The sequence below is a fragment of the Manacus vitellinus genome, unplaced genomic scaffold (genome assembly GCF_001715985.3).
Source record: "Manacus vitellinus isolate BGI_N305 unplaced genomic scaffold, ASM171598v3 scaffold_10_pilon, whole genome shotgun sequence".
Lineage (NCBI taxonomy): Eukaryota > Metazoa > Chordata > Aves > Passeriformes > Pipridae > Manacus > Manacus vitellinus.
In genome coordinates, this window is record NW_021938838.1 from 631,558 (window position 1) to 650,359 (window position 18,802).

Genomic DNA, 18,802 nt, shown 5'->3' on the forward strand with positions numbered 1-18,802 from the left:
CAGGACTCGAATGGGTGTGAGCAGCTGGGGCTTCAGTAACAGGCCATCCAAGGCATCAAGGACAAAAAATTAGGGCATTGTAGCTTTGGGTGCTTTTATTGGATCTTANGAACAGGAATGTAGGAACATAGTGAGCAGATTAATAATTTTTTTAGGTATGTGTTGGTCTCTGAATGCTTTCTCATCCAAAGGCTTTCCTCATGCATGACACTTGATTTTGTTTGTCCTTGATTCTGCACCAACATTATAATGGAAAACAAAATTTCAGCTCAGCTGCATTCTATTTTAAATCAACATCATATTAACCTGCTGAAGGGATAATAAACTCTACAAACCCTGTAATAATTCTTGGGCTTCTTAGGGGAGTGCTTGTGTGAATTTAATAAAATTGGTGAGAAAACCTCCATTAAGCAGCCTCCAGTGTCGCATGTTCTCATCCAGGAGCTTGGAGAAGGCAGAACTCAATGTTAAAATTTGAAACCATCATTTTTTTTTTCCAAGTTTATTATTACCATTGGGGTTTTGAATTGCTTACTTCTGCCAGTCAAATATCTGTAGTAGCCATTGGAGAGTACAGCTAAAACACATATTTAAAGAAAACCTATTGGAAATCTTGAGAGAAGTTCCTTGCTCTAGAGAAAATAGTGTTTATATTCATCTAAACATCGGGTAAATGGGCTAAGTATGCTGCAGACAGAAAAGTGCATGCACTGCCTGAGTAAATCCTGTAAAATGGGTTAATGCCCTTATTGTGGGCATCCTGTGGGCTCCCCCTGAGACAGCCTGTGCTTCAGGAGACTTGCTTAATAGCTTCGGAGCACAGCCGATGGGGGAGATGGTTGCTGTAGTACCTCTTGAACCGGATAATTTCTCATTTGCCGTGTGAGAGCCGCGTTGCCCTGGGGGTGGCAGAGCTGGGGCTGGTGGAGCAGGAGGAGCATCCCCGGCAGGGCTGTGCAGCTGCAGCTCCTGCTGGGCTGTGCGAGCCTCAGCTCCTGCTCCGGGAGCCTCTCCCTCCCCCGGGGCCAAGGCAGCCCAATCGCTGCCGAGGGCCTGGCAGGACAGGGCCCTTCTCCACCCATATTTCATCACCTCCTCTCTCCTGACCTCCAGGGCTGCTGCCTGGGCCGAGTGTGAGTGCCCGAGTCTGAGTGAGTGCCCGTGTCTGAGTGCCCGAGTCTGAGTGCCGGTGCTGCTGAGTGAGGGGGCAGCGCCGGAGCTGCCGGGAGAGCCCGCGGGGACGGGGTGGGGTGGGCTCTGCAGCCCCTGTGCATGGTGGGCTCTGGAGTCCCTGTGCTGGGGATGGTGCAGCACCCTCGCCTGCAGCATCCTCACCTGCAGCACCCTCGCCTGCATTCATTTTGGGAGCAGCTGGAGCTGTTGTTCCCCCAGCTCCCTGGGAGCCTGGCACCCAGCTGCCCTTGGGGTTTGCCCTCTGGTCCCTAGGTGGGTGTGAGGGCTGTGGTTTCCCTTCTACCAGCAGCTCTCACACCTCTCCCATGCAGAGAGCACCTCCTTCCTGCGGGGGAACCACAAATTCCAGCCCAGAACGGAGCATCTTGGGCTCTGTGTGGGAGGGCACTCTTGTTTGATGAGCTAGAACATAAATCCCGGGGCTTCCCAGCAGCAGCACTTTTGGCAGCACTACCAGGCTGTCACAGAGTATATTACATCTTTATCAGCCTCCCAGTGCTCAGTCCAGTGTTCATACCTTGATGCAGTGCCTGCCTGTGCTGACAGATGACTTTGTCTTAAATTGCTTTCCCTCCAGGTGTCCCACTTTAAATTTTTATGTGTGCAAATTTTACATGGTCCAATTAAGTTGGAAGAATAAATCCTGCCCATTAGCAATAAAAAAGCAAGCAGCTTGGTCCTGTAGAATAAACTTTGATAAATAATACAGCCAATGTGATCTTTTATCAACATGTTCATTTGCAATAGTCATACCTTTAAGGAGTATCTGGGGGAGTTAAAGCTCTAAAATGCTCACTTAGTGAAGCTGGACATAAATACTTCACTTTCTAAACATTTTTTTTCATTTCTTAATTTATTTGTTTTTCCTGTTGCTCCAACCATCCCTTGCAAGGTTAAGAGCTCTGTGGAGCAGAGCACTGCAGGTTGAGCCTTTCTCTCAGTTTAAGTTATATTTCACCTGTTGGTTTTCCCTTCCCATTCTCCCTCTCTCAGCTGGGCTTAGTGGGGTGGTGATCTTAAAATAGTCATTTCTGCTTCTGTGTTTGGCTGCAATGGCTTCCTTTCAAAGCAGTGGGAAGAGTAACAGAAGGGGATGTTTTGATGAAACAAATGACCCAGAAATAATCAGCATCTAAAAAGAAAGGTACCTCATCTGGAGGTGCTCGTGGGGAGTGAGGAGTTGGGGTGTCCAAACCATGAACAGAGGAGTATTGTGTGTGGTGGGCAGGAAATCCTGCACACAGGGGAGGAATGTGTGCTAGAGCCACAGCTTACTGGGGTCCTGCTGGGATATATTCCATCTTCCCAGAGACAAGCCATGACTGGCTGGCCCTTCAAAACCTCAGTGAAGTCTGTGAGTAAGGAGACAGGTAGGATTTCCCCCCCCCCAAACCTTCTAATGGCTCTAAAAAAAAATGGTCAGCCCCAAAAATGAAGGAGTTTTGAAGTGGTCACAAGCTGTAATCCTTGTGGGGTTTTTCTGACCCTCTCTTGAAGCTGAGACTCAGTGACTCCCACCACTTGGGTTTGGCCCAAGCAGAGGGGTTCTGCCTCTGCTGAAGTACAGCAGAAAGTCCAGCTTTGACTTTGCTGTGGGCTGCACAGCCTGGGAAGAGCTTTGGACAAAAGAATGATTAATATGTTCCTTAATTAAGCCATATTCAGTGAAATAGCATATTCTGCAATTCAATTTGTCTCTTGGGTTTCTTGTTTGTGCAGCAGTTTCTCTTCTGATTTTTTTTTAATGGTTTTGTGACCCAGAAAATAAGAGATTCTATTTTACAGCTGACTCTGATCTGTCTTGCTCGTGCTTTTATTCCCTCCACAGGGAAATTTCTGTGCAAAACCAAAATCTCTGCTCTTGCTCAAATCAATAGGGTCAGGCCTGAAGAGATGATGAGAATATTTTACCTCTTCTGCCCAGTTTGTGAGCATGCTAATTGTTTGGTAATTTATGGCCAAACCTGTGCTAGCAGCTATTTTTGACAGGAACTTGTAAGTTTTCAAGCTTTGCACAATCCTTTTTGCTCTTATCTGCATTGTGTCAGGGGGCTATTCCTCAGATGAGATGGTCAGAAAAATAGCAGTTGTTTCTGTCTCTCCCAGGCAAGTTCTACAGTACTACACGTTATTGCAATTTTTTTCTCCTGAAATGGCTATCTGGTTCCTCTCTGTGGGCTGCTCCTCCACGCTGTAGTTTTAAGTCTAAATATAATCTCCTTCCCACGCAGGAGACTTGCTTTCAAAAAAAAAAATGTTGTAAATAATTTTTTTCAGAAGTGCAGAACTGTGAAACTTGCTTTAAGAGACATTATTGATGCTGCAGGGACTGGCTGGGCTGGCTGCAAGGCTGCTGTAATATTTTTTTTAAATGTGTATTTTTCTGGTGTTGGATCCACATTTCAGCTTCCCTTTGTGAGGGAGGTGCTGGAACTGCTGGAAGCATTTCCACCAGTTATTCCAAAGGCAGCCCTGCTGGCACTCTGCCCTGGCAGTGACTGTCCATCCTGTTGGTCTGGGGGAGAAGAGCTGAGCCTGGGGCAGGGGGAGCTCAGTGAATTGGCTCTTTGGGGCTGGAGCTCGTGGGGCTGCCCCGTGTGTGGGGCTGAATGTGGCCCTGGTGCCCAGGGCTTCACCCCCTCCTGTTGAACAGCAGAGTAAAAGTGTTTCTCTCTTTCTCTTTCATTTCTAGATTTTCAGAAGAGCTGACAAAAATGGTAAGTCTGTACATTCATATTTCACATTTTTTTGTTGGGCTATTGCCAGTATTACCATTTTTCCTGACAGTAACATCCAACTGTTTAAATGTCCTTCAGTTTACTGGATCTGATGGTGATACAGTCAAAGCATCAGAAAAGGTTTTGGTATTTCTTTGGAAAAGATGTTCTTAGAGCAGAAGTGACACTAGTGTGCAAGTCAGCATGGCAGAACCCACCAGATTTGGGGCAATTTCACAAAAAAAACCCACGTAAAAATAAATCACAGGTAAGTGATAAGTGAGGATCCACCACTGGGTAATCTTGGAATAGCTTTGCAAAACAGACCTAATCTGTGAATATCAGTAGTTTGGTTCTGAATGGCTGGACCCATCAAGGAGCAACATGTACTGATGTGTGTTCTCAGTCTGCACCTGGGGAAAGCTGAACAGCTGTGCTGAGCCCATCCATGTCCTCACACAGGGGATAACATGCACGTGTCTTCACTTGGAAGGAGAGAGCTGCTCTGCTGTGAGATAACATGCTTAAGGAAAGAAGAGCAAATGACTGCAATCCCAAGATCTTTCTCCACCCTGAAAATCAGTTTAATTTTAGCTACTAGATCAAATCCCAAGAGCTAGTATCTATTCTTTCCCTGTAGTACAAGAAGAAAATTAAATATGCATCAAAAGGGTGTGTGTTTGCAGAGGGCCCTGTGGGAGGGCTGTGCAGAGGAGCACAGGGGACAGTCTGTTTATTCCCTTGCAGACTGAAAAGCGAGGTACCTGATGCCTGCAGGGGCTCACAGTGTGTGCTCCCTGCCCAGGGAAGGCAGTGAAGGATGCTGTCAGCTGGCAAATGGGCAGTAAATGCCCTGCTAACGTGGGCTTCTGGTTATGAGGACTGACACAGTAATGGGACATTGAAATTCGTTGCTTGGGAAAGCTGAGCAGTTGTGCCATGCAAGGGGAATGAGGGGAGAGCACTGCAATGCTGCTCGTAGGAAAAAATGAGTTTGTGCTTTTGGCACCCAGCTGGACACACTTCACAGCCTCCTGAGCACTGAATTGCTGTGTGATTGGAGACCCCGAGGTCTGAGGAAATGTGAGCTGCTGCCTCTGAGAGAAGCTGCCTGCTTGCTCTCTGCTGCCTGGTGCCCTGGAGCTGAGTGCTGGGGCTGCCAGCCTGGCATGGACCCTTACCTGCCCTTCACCTGGAGCAGTCTGGTGAGGTGTGGGGACTGCAGCTGGCAGTGCCTTTGCTGTGTGGAGATACCGAGCTGAAACCTGTGCTCAGTTAGTCCCATTCCTGTTTGAAGTTGAAAATCCCTCTCCAAACTTCAGCCTGGGAGACTGTTCCTTGCTGAGTCCATGTTTAGCCTCCTCCTCCAGGACAGCCTCTGGGTAGGGCAGCTGAAATCAAAGCCAGTGATTTTTCCTTTCAGTACCAAATGTTACTGTGCTGAGCAAAGCTTGAGAGGACACACTTCAACATCCCAATCTTGACATAGTTATTTCCAGGGACTGCTTTTTAAGCTCTGTCAAATAATGCTGCACTTTTGTCTTAGTTTTAATTAAAATTATAACAGCTGTGATGAGGCCGAAGAATCAGAACTCAAAGTACAAAATCTTGTCTTGGCTGTTGTGTGAATATTAAGGCTTTTCTCCTTCATGATGGAGCTGCCAGACAGACACCTCTTTCCAACCCAGCCCAGAGGGCAGAGCTGTCATTTTTGTGTTTACCACATCACGAGGTTGTGGGGGTTAAATTTTAGTGCAGCTTTCACCACAGGGCCAGCTCTCTTGTTGTAATTGGTAGGTGCCAGTGACAAGCCATGAGTCTGGTCTTGTCATGTGGGTGATAACTTGGGAAAGGACGAACCTTTGGACCTGCTTGTTCTGCTCTGGGTCTCTGAGAAGAAAGATGTACCTTTGGAGAGCTGAGGACTTTTTCTGACCAGTTCCCTTACTGCTGGTGACACTCACCCCATACTGGTTTTGCAGCCTTGTCCTCTGTTCCTGGTGGTGGCCAAACAGTCCTGCAGCACTTTAACATGAACAACAGCTAAAGGCCAAACAGGGAGCTTTGGGCAGCAAGAGCAAACCTGTTATTTTTACCTCTGACCCTCGCCCTGGGAAAAACCTGCCCATCTCCTTCACAGTCTTCTCCCTAGATGTTCTGCCCTTTGTGTGTCCTGCAGTGGTTTTCCCTACATTTATCTGGATGCTGCTTTTTTCTTGAGGCAGCCCCTGCCAGCCGTGGTGCCAGCTTCCCCAGCCACTCGTGTTGGCTGAACTCTGGATGACAGACTTTGCACTCTTTGTAATTAGCTCAGTGTGTTCCTCTGCAGCCTTTTTGGGGTCACAGACCCCACAAAGCCCCCCAGCCCCCTGCAGCTCACAGCAGCTGCTGCAGGAGATGGGCAAGGATATCTCCCTTGGTAAAGCCTCCCTGCAAACCAGGGCTCGGAGATTTCCAGAGCCAGAGGTAATATCTTTGTATTTAATATCCCTGGGGATCTCTTTTTCACCGTTTTCTCTTTGACACCCTGGCCTTTAATGTATTGATTTGCTGAAATTCAGAGTGTTCATGGCTTTGCCTGGTGCAGCTGCAGGGCACAGTGGAAGCACCAGCCTGTGGCTTTCAAGGCTCACAGCAGGGGCCATGCACAGCCCTCTGTGGAGAAATGAAAATCTTGTGCTTTCCATTTTTGTCAGAACCCCAGGAAGGGGCTCTGAGCCCTGCACAGGCTGCTAAAAATGCAAGTCCACAGGTTCCCAAAATATTTTACTCTGTTAACATCCTTCTGTGGTCTCCACACCTGCAGAGGGTCCTGTCTGGCAGGGACTTGGCCCTTTTTAATTAACCAGCTGAGCTGGGTCCTTATCCAGGGCTGTGTGATGGTGACATCCTGGGGACAGCTCCCAGGGCAGGGAGTGCTGGCAGCTTTACCCACAGATGGCAGCTCTTGCTTTCCTCAGCTGTGCTAAAGCCACTCTTGCAGGCCTGTGTAGGAAATGGGGAGGGGGAAAACCTGAAAAAACTTCAGCTCTTGCCATCCAGTTTAACTGGAATATTTCCCTTTAACTTTTGCCATGCAGAGATCAGAAGATTAATTAGAGGGTCTCCTAAAAGACAAAGGGGGGGATTGTAAGCTTAAGGAATAGTCTCATTTAATGTGCAGATTCCTACAGTCAAGAGGTTATAAATTTGGAAATCTTTTCAGCATCTTGATTCCCCCCCCCCAGCCTGGTAAAAATGGCACATGTTGTTTTAAAGCAATGTGGCTGGTTCAGACATGGTAACTATGGAGCCTGATCGTTTGAATTCAAGAGCTTCTCCCTCCTCCCCCTTCCTTCCAAAGCTCCTCCACATAAATTGTTAATTCATGTAAAATTGAATGTTCTTGATGCAAGATGCTAAACCACGTTATTGCTCCTGCCATGTTCAGGTACTTGTATTTAGTTGATTTGATTCAGTGCCTACATGTGCTGAGAGGATGCTAATGAAGGAGCTCTTGCTTGTTAAAAGGCATCTTGGTCTCCTGCCCCAGAAATGTGAGATTCTGACTCTAGTGTGAGTTAAGTTCCCAACCTTTGCCCAGTGATAATATGAAGGAATTGGATTTACAACTGTCTACACCATAAACTGGGCAAATGATCTGCACAGGACACCTGGAAATGATGAGCACGTTGGAGATATCTGACAGTCTGGCAAATGGTCTGAAAAAGGGAGAAGTTCTGGGTTGCAGCCTCCTGACAGTGAATAACTCAGCTCTAGTCATGCTTTGCAGGGGCATGGCTGTTAGTCATTCAAAATAAGCTTTTTCTTCTGTGTAGGAGTGTTTTTCCTTTCTCTGCTAATAAATCCACCTACTGTCTTGTAATGCTCCCAGTGCCAGTAAACAATACTTAATGGTTTAATTGGCATATGGTGGGAAAACAAAGGCATCTTGTTTCAGGCTGGTGCAGCAGAGCTGTCAATCACCTCAGTTATCCACCCTGGACTCAATCCTCTCGTTAGAAAGCTGCTAATCAATGAAATAGCCAGGATTCTCTTGGAAAGATTAAGCTGGTTTTATTTTGACAGAACAGCCCAACTGATAACGATTCATGTGTTATCTGGAAATCTCCAACTCACTGCAACTGCCCAACTCCCACGAGTGTAACTAAATGTGAAGTGTATCTGGATTTAATCTGTGGTTTGGTTCAGTTGGTTTTGCCGTGGTTGTTAGATCTTGCCCATGGAAATGGCCATCAGCCTGGCCCATCCCTGGGGGTCACTGGGGGTTAGGTGGTTTCATGTGGACCTCTGCCATGGAAGAGGAGAGATGCAAAAGAAAATATGCCAAAAACTTGGCATATGGTTATGAAATGCCTGCAGAAGATGGTAGGAGGAGCTGGTGGTGCAGTATTTCACCTGATGGTGACCAGTGATGAGTTCTTGTGGTTCAGGTCAGTACCTTCCCATTGCTGCTGTCCTTGTGATTTCTGTGCCAAGAACTGTTGTGGTTCTCCCTTGAATTTATCCTCTCTAGAGAAGGTGTGAATGGGAATGAAGCCACTGAGCACACATTTTCTTTAATAGCTTCTGCTGTTATAAAAAATGAAATACAGTAAATTGTGAAAATGGATTAAACTAAGTTAATTTACAAGTTTAACACAGAGATCTGGAGTACAAATGCTGAGAGGAGGTTTCAGTTTTCAGTTGATCTGGATGATCAGCTGAAGGCCTGCAGAGGACGTGGCAGAGCTAATAAAGGGGAAAAAAGGAAGCATGAATGCAGCAGGAATTGGTGGTTGGAAAGGGCTTCTTGGTTAAGAGGGCAATGGCACTGTGCCCATCCCTGTCCCAGGAGGGCTTGTCCTTTGAACAGTTGCACACAGATATCTGTTAGTCACTTCAGAGCTCCTTAAAGGAGATTTATGCTGCTCCTCTCTGTAAGACAAGGTCTGCAGTCCCAGTGTTACAAACCTCACAGCAAATCACACTACAAACCTTGGGGGCACCTGGAGAGCCTCTGAAAAGCAGGGAACAGGAATATCTTTGCACATCAGCATCATAACAAAGGGGTTGAGGAGCCGGGTCAGCTGGCAGGGGGGTTGTGCCCTGTGAGCAGGGTGAGCTCTGCTTCTCACAGTGCTGCTCTGCCTGGGGCTCTGTGGCCCCAGTGCCTGGGCCACCACTGTCCCCTCGGGGTGCAGAGCTCACAAGCTTCAAAAGCTGCAAAAAGGCAGAAAAAGAAAACCAAATGAAAAGCTTCAGGAACATCTCTCAGCCCCGGCTTGAAATGTTAAAGAATGTGTAAAGGTTTTCTTTTCCCCCTTTAACTCTGAGAGTGCCCCTTGCTGAGCTTTAGTTATTAATGCAGAAATTAGGACAACATGGGGTGAAAATGCCTCTTCAGTTCTGGCAGTGTGGGAACACATTCATGGAGAGAGGGATGGAGAAAACTGGCACTGGTGAGCAAACGGTTCAAAGACCCTTTTTTAGCATGGTAATTGCCCATAAGGTGGTTTTAAGACTTGAAATACTTTCTTCCAACCTTCCCCCTGAACTTGAGGCCCTTTTGGACAATACACTTGCCCAGGACTCGAATGGGTGTGAGCAGCTGGGGCTTCAGTAACAGGCCATCCAAGGCATCAAGGACAAAAAATTAGGGCATTGTAGCTTTGGGTGCTTTTATTGGATCTTAGAAAGATGCCAAGTTAAGGCTGTGATACCTCCATTTATATATCAGAATAAAAAGACCTTGAACACCTAATGAGCCTCTGTTTCACACACAATCCTTCCACAGTCCCAACTCTGCACCTGTTGTGGATGGTGCTTTTCCTGGGAGCTCTGGGAGCTCTGCAGTCCCTGCTGGAATGGGCCAGCCCTCCTCAAAACCCCTCCTTTCCAGACCTAGGTAATCACCTTTGTGTGGCTGCTGCTCCTCACACGCTGGGGAAACCTTGAGCTATTCATATCCTGCTGCTGCTTCCAAATTAAATCATTAGTTCTCAGTGAGAATATTTATAATTCTTGCATAACAAAACCAGTATTAGCAGCCACCCACATGTCAGTGGAAAAATGCAGTGATGAATCAGGTTTTTTAAGTATGGATAAATCTGGTAGGTTCTTCCATGACCAGATGACCAGTCTAAATGTATTTATCTTTTTTTTTAATAAATAAAAAAAATTTGCATTTAGATAGTCTAGATTTCATGTGGCAATCAGAAGACACCTTGTAAGACTGCACAATGACCTTTATTTACAAGGAGAAGGTTTGAATCTGTTTTTAGTTGTTTTGACTCCTGTATCATTCCCAAGCTCTCTCTATTGTATATTCAGTTACCCTTCCAAGTCCTTGCAAAGTTCACAACAGGTGTTTTTGAAGAGCTGGCATCTGTTCAGATCGGGACATGCTGTTCCCAGAACCATAAACAAACCTGTCCACCAGGTGATGGATTCTGAGAGACTGTAGAAACTGTGGAAGGTGGTTGCTGGTCGTGCTCCCCTGGCTGTCACTGGATGTGTCCAGTACTCCTTTGCCACTGTGAACCTAGGAAATGATTCTATGATTCTGTGGTTTGATTTTCATCACTCTCTGGCTTGAAAGGGCACTTCCCAGCTGCTCGTGCCCTTTCTGGCCTGCTTTTATTATTCTTCAAAGATTTGCAGGTATCTGGTGCATGCTGTGTACAGCTCAAGTGGAGAGCTGGGAGCTTTTTTAGGACCTGTTTTTCTTCACATGTCACTTCAAGTTAGCAAATTCATGCTAGAATCAAGGGGTGGTTTCGTGCTTTTTTTGGCTGGACCACCTTAATTCAGCAGAGCAGACCTTGAGTTGGGTGCACTGGGTTAGGACTTCATTACCAGCTGCATCCTTGTGTGTCACAGGCTGGAGGTTGTGCAGCAGTTGGGCTTCCATCTGGGCCCACACATGGTTTGCCAACTGCAGGGCTTGAGCCAGAGAAGGTTTGAGCTGGGCAAGGTTTGGATCCAGCCCAGAAACTCCCCCATGAACTCAAGCCAGTGATGTGGCCAGCACATGAACTTTCATTTCCTCAACAGAAGGGCCCATATCCCACCTGTTTCTGCACAGCATATCCCATCATTTCTGCCCAGGGAGGTGTCCCTGTCTGGGCTCTGACTCCTGCAGTCCTGCTGCCCTGGGCAGTGGGGCAGCAGAGCTGTGCTCAGCCTCTCAGGTGGGTTTGTGGTGTGATGGAGCCTCTGCATTTCTCCAGGCAATGCTCCTTTCCTGCTGTACCCATTCTCCTGCTTGGCTCCTCCTGTCAGGTCCTCTAATACAAAGAGATGGAGACAAACAGCAGCATGTGAGTGTCCAAGGGAGGTGGGGAGGGGACACCGAGCAGGGGTTGCTGCTTTGGCCTGGCATTTGATCTGGTGGGCAGCATTTCCAGAGACTCTGCTTTGCTTTGAAGAGAGCCAATTAAGGTCTGACATATCATGCAACCCAAGGAAGAAGGGTTTATTTCCTTCTTCTCTTTGTGGATTGGGAGATGTGGGTTTTCTTTTGCAAATCTCATCAGAGGCTTCAGGCTGGACAGGAGTAAATGGAATATATTATTGTAAAAGATTTAATGGCCATGTTGCAGGTTTTGGAGGGTGGGAATAAGGGATCATGGTTTTCCAAGGAGACTTTGAAAAGCTGCTCAATTAGTCAAGAGGATTTTTAAAGACATTTCTTTCTGGAGCCAAAGTTGAGGGATCTAATTGGGGGCTGCACAGCAAATGTGTCTACATGGCATGATGACAGCCAGCAAAAGGCACTATGAAACATTTATGGAGCTATTACCTACTTGTATACCCTACCCAAAAAATGTGAGCTTTATTGTTAGTGTCTTAACAGTGATGGTTCTTGCCCTGGTTTTTCTGGAGCATTTTCTGGAATTATTGGCCTGGAGAGGCACAGCTGGAGCTATCCTGAAGGCTGTATCAGTTGAAACATTATATTTGTGTATTTTCCTTATTGATGGGTCAGTCTCTGTGATGGACATTGAGGATTTAACTCCCCGGCCCTTTTTGATCTATCTCATTAATATCTCATCTTGCTGTATCTGGGAAACTTTTCAAAGTAGATACAGCAAATCAATATTTCTCTTGCTAAATTATTCTCTTTTTTTTTTCCCTGACAGATATGAAATTTTGAAGTGCTTGGAGAGGACTTTTGCAACTTGGCTTGCTGTAGTATCTTGACAGATTGAACAGCTGACTGCAGGCTTTGGGGACTCAGCTGGTGTGTGGCAGTGACCAGGGGACATGATTTGTGTGTAGGGACAGGCTCCTGGGGTGGACATTTGCCCTTTGAGCGTTGTGAGTCGAACTGTACGAAGTGTGGAGCTCTGTTCTTCATCAGACAACGTGCTCCACTCTCTCCCAGGACAGGCAAAGAGCTCGCTGCTCTCTTGTGCATCAAAATTGAGAGCAGCTCTGCTCTGAGCATTTTGATTAAATCCTTGTGATACCTGGTTTCCCTGCTAGGTATTATTGTGAGGGATCCCAGCTGCTGTTCCCTGTTCTGTGTTACCATCCCATGGCCCATCCCTGTCCCTCAGCAGGGGGATGCAGGCAGTGTGCCAGGCAGTGAGACCTTGCCAGGCTGCAGAGCTGTGGTGCACTCTGCCCTTCCTGCCCTGACACTGTCCTGGCGAGGTCTGGGCTCATGTGCAGTAACTGAGGTGAAAAGAAGGCTTGGTTTTGTGCTGTTCCCGTGGTGGGAGGCTGTCACTGCCACAAGTGTTTCCTAAACTGCATTCAAAGGCTGGGAGATGACTTTGATGCAAAGGTTCTCATCAGTGTATTTCCCTTGGAGACACTTGGGCACGGTGCTGCCTTTGGGGGAGAGATGTTCCAGCCTGGATGCTGTACCTTGTTTTTAACTGGATCAGTGGTGCAGTTTGTGTGCTCCCAGTGAACTACAAATGAGTGACAAGGTGCAGTGTGGCCATACACACCCAGGTGGAGGTGACCAGCTTGTGGGAACTCCTAAAATTGCCTTTGCCACCACCACAGGCTTCTTGGGTGACCCTCAGCTTGTGTTACTTCTCTTGCTACTGCACCTAAATCTCACTTAGAGCTTCTATTGCTGCTTCTCTCTCTTGGCAGCAGAACTTTCCTGTGTTTGTTTTTCAGTTTAATCTGTGGGAAGTTCCCTCAGGGAAAGTGAAGCAGATCCTGAGTGGAGCAAAATCACTCCTTTTTCCTTTTTCTTGCACACTGTCCTCTGCTCTCGTTGCCGTGGGAGCAGGAGCCAGCACTGGGCTCCAGCATTGTTTTTAATTAGGTATCTTCTGCAGATCAGCTGTATTTATTGAAGATATTTTATTATAGCTGTTAAAATTGAATAAGGCAAAAATTAAATCCAGAACAAATACACTGCTGGAAGTTATCCTTATAATTTGCTAGCAATTTTGGCCAGACAATTGTGAGAAAATATGTTCTGGCAGCCTGTGCTCATGCAATTGGCCAGGAACACCTATAGATCATGTATATATTTTTCTTTCTGTTTCTCACTCTTTTAAAATACCAGAAAACATATACTGGAGAGAGGGGAATGAGTATCTTACTGCCTTGCAGTGGGGAAAGACATGTCTGAAGTGGGAACAGTGAAACATCTGAACCTGTAACTCCCAACAAGGATAATCTGGGGGACAGGAACAACTGATTGTTTTCCTGGGAGGATGTGTTAGCAGAGAGTGAAAATGGATGTTCATAGACCTGAGAAGCAGGAGCCCAAGTGTCTTTGGTTTCATGGCTGGTTGTCTGCACTGTGGGAAGGTGGTGTGTTTGCTCTGGAAAAAGCCTGCAATGCTTCCAGAAAGTTTTACAGGTGGAAATAATTTAAAATTAGTTTTCAGGTGGAATTCTCTCTTGTGTGACCCTGCTGCAGCCTCAGGGCAGGGGTGAAGGCTGTCTGTGTGTTGGCCAAGTGCCAGAGGCAGGTCCCTGTGTGCCCAAGAAGATGCTCTGGCCGTGCTCCCACTGCTGCTCAGCAGAGCATGGACGGGCTGGGACAGGCTGGGCTCGGCTTCAAAACCAACTCAGCCTGGACTTGGGGTTTGGATCCAAGATCAGTTCCTGCTGCCAAGTCTCTGCCTTAATTGGCTGCTGGTACTGAGGCCCCCAGCCTGGCACAGCACAGCTGCCAATGCCTCCAGCCCTGTTGTTGCTCATGGCTTTCTAACCTCAGTCTGTAAAAGGGACCAGTTGTTATCAGTGATGATCAGAGTGTGTGCTTTTGGGTGCTTCTGGTGCTTGGCATGGGAACACAGGGGTTCTTTTCCTTCAAATACTTGACTCCAGGAGCCTGCAGAGCCTGTGTGTTCTTCAGGCACAGGGGGATTCAGTTCCTTATTGCTCTGCTGTGCCACCACCAAAGCACAGGTTTGTGCCTGGTCTGCCAATAAAAATAAGTGCACTGAGGCTTATTTTCCTTTGCAAAGGATTTTCTGCTCATCATGGAGATGTTCCTTTTCCAGCTGGCTGGTTTGCTGCCTTTCATACACGCTACACTTTGTTAGGCAGGGCTGTTTTTCCTTCCTTGCCTTTGTGGTACCATCAGTTGCTTTCTTTGTCTCATTACACCTCCCTCCCTATCTTCTAAAAAAGGTTGAATTCATATTGGCAAATAGTTCAAGATTTACCAAAATGAGTGTATTCACATTAATAGGCTCCTCACAGTATAATAATAACAATAATAAATGGGGCAGCAATCTGCCCCCCTGGCAGGCAGCAGCAGCAGAGCTGCCCCAGCACCACCTGCCTGGGCACCAGCACCAGCTGCAGAGAGTAAACGTGCAGCACCCATCAACCCCTGTGCCATCCCCAGGGCTGGGATGAGAGGAGAGGGAGGATGCAGGGGCAGGAGGGGACCGTGAATGAATTTGAAGTGTTTGTGCCCGTGTGACAGGAAGGCACAGCTTGCCTGGCCCCGTTTCAAACTGGAGACCAGGAGCAGGGGATGGGGGATGTGAGGCTGCCCCTGGGCTTTGTGAGCTCAGGCTTTAACCATGTGCAAACACAGCCACGTGCTGAACTGTCTTGTTGTCTTTTGTAGCTGGAGTGATAGTGGTATCAATTAATACGCTTGCTATGTGTCAAACAGTGGGGAAAAATGTGTGCTATAAATGGAAGTACTTGCATAAGACTGTAAAAACAAGATAAAATATTTATATCTTTTCAAAGAAAGGAACCAAACTAGTTTCCTCTCCTCTGTATCCTGTGATCTAGTTGTAGGAAAACAGCAGAGTTTAGATCTTGGAAAAGAAATTCCTAAGCTGGAAATGAAAGAAAAAAAATGGTTTTCTAGCATTTACCTGGAGGCAGTATTAACTGAAAAGAAGTTATAAAAATGGAACTGTGTGTATTAAGGAATATTAAATCCTCCTATAACAACAGCAGCGGGGGCAAACGAGGTGCTAAATGCTGAAATCCTGAGGAGATGAAGGGGAAAGGAAAATCAAGCAGTGGGAGACGTTCTTGCAAAGCATCGTCTGCAAAAGTGGCTGGAGCAAAATACAGGCACTTAAAACTTTTCAGACCCAATTGTTGCTTTCTAAATGAGGAGCCTGACATTTTAAAGGTCAGCAGCCAGGGAGAGGGTGACTGCTGTTCAGCAAATGCAGTCACACTGTGCTCACCCTGGCCCTGTCCTTCACATCAGGCTCTGGGGCTGCAGCACTGCCTGGGAAGGCTCTTTCTGCAGATGTTTCCTAAAGTGACAGATTTACAATACCCAGCTGAGGAAGGACGCCCGATATTTTTCCCATTTCTTCTCCCTCTAGGGAGAAGGAGGAAGTGGGCAGAGACAGACCCATGGGATGTCGAGGGCAGATTTGGGTAGAGGATGGAAGCAGAAGGTGTGTGTTGGCAGGGGGACCTTTCTGCAGGGCAGGGCAGCAGGGACACAGCTCCTGGCTGGCAGCTGGCTCTGTGGGTGATGTGTCACAGGGGCACCTCAGCATGGCCCTGCTCCACCCTGGCAGGGAGAGCCCTCTCCAGGCACAGCCTCCTGTGGCTCCCAGAGCAGAGCCCAGCTGAGGGCTGGGTGCAGCCCGAGGAAAGATCAGCTGGGCAAACAGATCCACGGCTTTTTCCACATCATGAGCCTTGGACTCTGGGTCACTGGAGCCACTCACTGCCTTCCCATGGGCTTTTCCTGAGAGCCCCACACTGACCTGAGCAAATGTGTTCGTACAGAAGCAGCTGAATAACCAAGGCAAGGTAAAAGAAAGCGGTTTTCATATATTCATAAATCAGCACAGAACAGGACTGGGCCACTGCAGTACAGCACAAGTAGGGCTTTTTCCTTTCACCTCCTGTCTTCTCCCATTTTGGTATTCAAGTTACAAGCCTGCAGTATGTATTTCTGTCCTCTGGTACTTGGATGTCGGGACTGCTAAACCTTTGAATTGTCAACATGCTGAGCATTTTGATCCTTTTATAAAACAAGACTGAGGATTAAATGTTTCTCACAGCACTGCTATTGCAGCATCGGTGCAGATTCACAGAGGCTGATCTTGCAGCAGGAACCAAGTTGTTCCTTAGCACAGAGGTCCTGTGGGATTTGGGCAGGTAGGAAACCACTGAGCTGATCATCTGTGAGCTCCCTTCTCTCTGCAGAACATGTCAGTGCCCTCCATGAGAGAGACAGATGGGCTTTGGAATCAGCACCTCTTGAATTAGGATGGAAATAGCAGGAAATAGCAAATGTCATATTGTCTCCCACACCAGATGTCATCTGAGCCCTTGTTCAGAGGTTTGCTCTGAGTGCTTGGCACCCTGGCATGGCCTGACCAGCACCGTGACCCTCACCAGCCCCACTGTGTTTGCTGGGACTGTTTTGTTTCCTATATCCTAGATTATTCTTCTGTCTCTTTTTATGTGTAAATAAGACACAAATATTTCAGGCTCACATGTGTACAAAGAGGCAAACAGGTCCATAAGGAGAGGGGTGGCTCAGAAATCCTGCTAAAGTCACCATGCCTCTGTGCATTGGGCTGGTCTAGAAATGCAGCCTGTGCTGATAGTTTGGGAAGGCAGGTGTGTTCAGTGGGTTTCCTGCAGAGAGCTGAGTTCCTCCAAGGCTGCAGCAATGTTTGTCTGCTCTCTGAAAAGCTTTTGCATGACAAGTTTGGCAGTAACTTGTGAGCTTTTAGCACTGGGAGACAGAAAACATCTCTGCAAACTGCTCCTTTGATGAAGCTCTCAGATGAGCCTGCTCCTGCACCAGGATGCTCCTTCCTTCCACTGGATCCACCCTCTGCTAATAAATCACCTCCTCCACACGAGGAGGGTTTGATGGAACATCACAGGAGATATCATTGAGGGCTAAACCTAACATTTTCTATTCCATTAGCTAAAGCTTGTAATGTTCAGTGTTTCAAAGGAGTACAGGCTTCCCTCAGGCGTTTCCATGGGCAAGCCAGGCAACTTGCAGTGAGTTCTCCACGAGCATAGTGGCTCTTGATTTTTCTTTCTTAGTTCCTGGGTTATCTTTACTCCTGTTTGTAAGTCCTGAGCAGAACATAGCAGGGCTGTGCTCCCCATCTCAGGGCTCCCCAGCTTTGGGAAAAAAGTGTTAGCAATTTGGTTTTCTTATGAGTATCTTGTGTAGCATTTCCTGGGATGGCAGCTCTGTGAAGTCCAGATGCTGCTGGGTTTTGGTGGAAGTTTTTTTTGGTGGTGTTTCTTTTTTTTTTTTTTTTAACTATAAAAGAATTCCAATGATTTTGCTGTCAGAGCCTAGTGGAGCAGAAGAAAGCTCAAATAAGTGTGATTTGTGTTGTAAACTGTTAAGCATCACCCTTAGTGCTGGGGGCCCTCAGTAAATTTGGTTCTGCCAAAAGCAGATGGGTCATGTGTGTCAAACAGGTTGTGTATTTTGATTTTCATGGCCCACATTCCCCTTTTCTCCTCCTTCAGCAAAATGCATTGGTTACCCAGCTGGTTTCTCATGCCAGCCTCCCCCTCTGCTCTCCAGCCATCACCTCTGGGCTTTGTGAGACCCTAAAGAGAAGAGAAGGGATGAGAGCAGCAGTTCCTGTGCAGGGGCTGCACAAAGGGCTGCCCTGGAGGGTTTGAACACACCCACACATCGCTGGGTGTTCCTGTGGGGGCACCCCTGGAGTCCAGCTTGAACCTGGGGGTGGCTCAGGGAGGCTTTGCATCGCAGGGCTCCACAGAAGGGTCTGGAAGCACCTCCCTGCAGTGCCCCCTGTGCCTCTCCTGGGGCTCTGGCTCATCCCCAGCTCCTGGCTGTGCTGGGAAGGGCTGGGTGCTGCTGCAGGTCCCACAACTGCAGCAGGTGCTGCTGAGATGGGGGGGAAGAATCGGGGATTCAGCAAACGTTAAGTAGCACAGGGCATTAAAAATTCACAAAGGCTTCTCTGAAACACAGGCTCCCAAAGAAGCATTCTGTGCTCAAAGAAGCATTCTGATGAGCTGCAGCAGGACTGCTGAGGGAGCAGGGGGACCCTTCCCAGGGCCATGCTAGGAAACAGCCCCACTGTTTTGTGCATTTGTGGTTCTCAAACTGCAGCAGAGGGGGTTTGTTTTCTTTTCATACTTAGGAACTCTGTCAGCTTGGTCAGGTTTGCTGTAGAAGAGTAAGCTGAAAATTGAGAGGCCGTTGTCAGTGTTCAGGGGAAGATATAAGGATTAAACTGAAACAAAACTTGAGATAGTTCAGGTCAGGGATTTTCAAAGGTTCCTTTGAAAACTTTCTTTGAGAAGAGAAGCCAGGTTGACCCCATTTTTGACTGGAAAAAGAAGACCACAACAAACTTACAGGCATTTTTCCAATGGCTTTGTCCTTCAAATACTTTTTTTCCTCTTAAATCTTAGATTTAGCCAAAGCAAAGCAGGCTGGGCTGAACCCCAGAGCCCCGGGTCAGTGGCTGTGA

At 47.3% G+C, this 18,802-nt stretch overlaps 1 protein-coding gene across 1 annotated transcript in view; it reads left to right on the forward strand.

Moving 5' to 3' along the window:
* The first annotated feature begins 2,512 nt into the window (after positions 1-2,512).
* Positions 2,513-18,802, forward strand: part of NECAB2 (N-terminal EF-hand calcium binding protein 2) — a 59,267-nt gene continuing 42,977 nt past the window's right edge. The window contains exons 1-2 of the mRNA XM_029965478.1: positions 2,513-2,548; positions 3,887-3,911. Of these exons, the coding sequence (XP_029821338.1) occupies positions 2,513-2,548; positions 3,887-3,911 (61 nt within the window). The remainder of the gene's footprint in view (positions 2,549-3,886; positions 3,912-18,802) is intronic.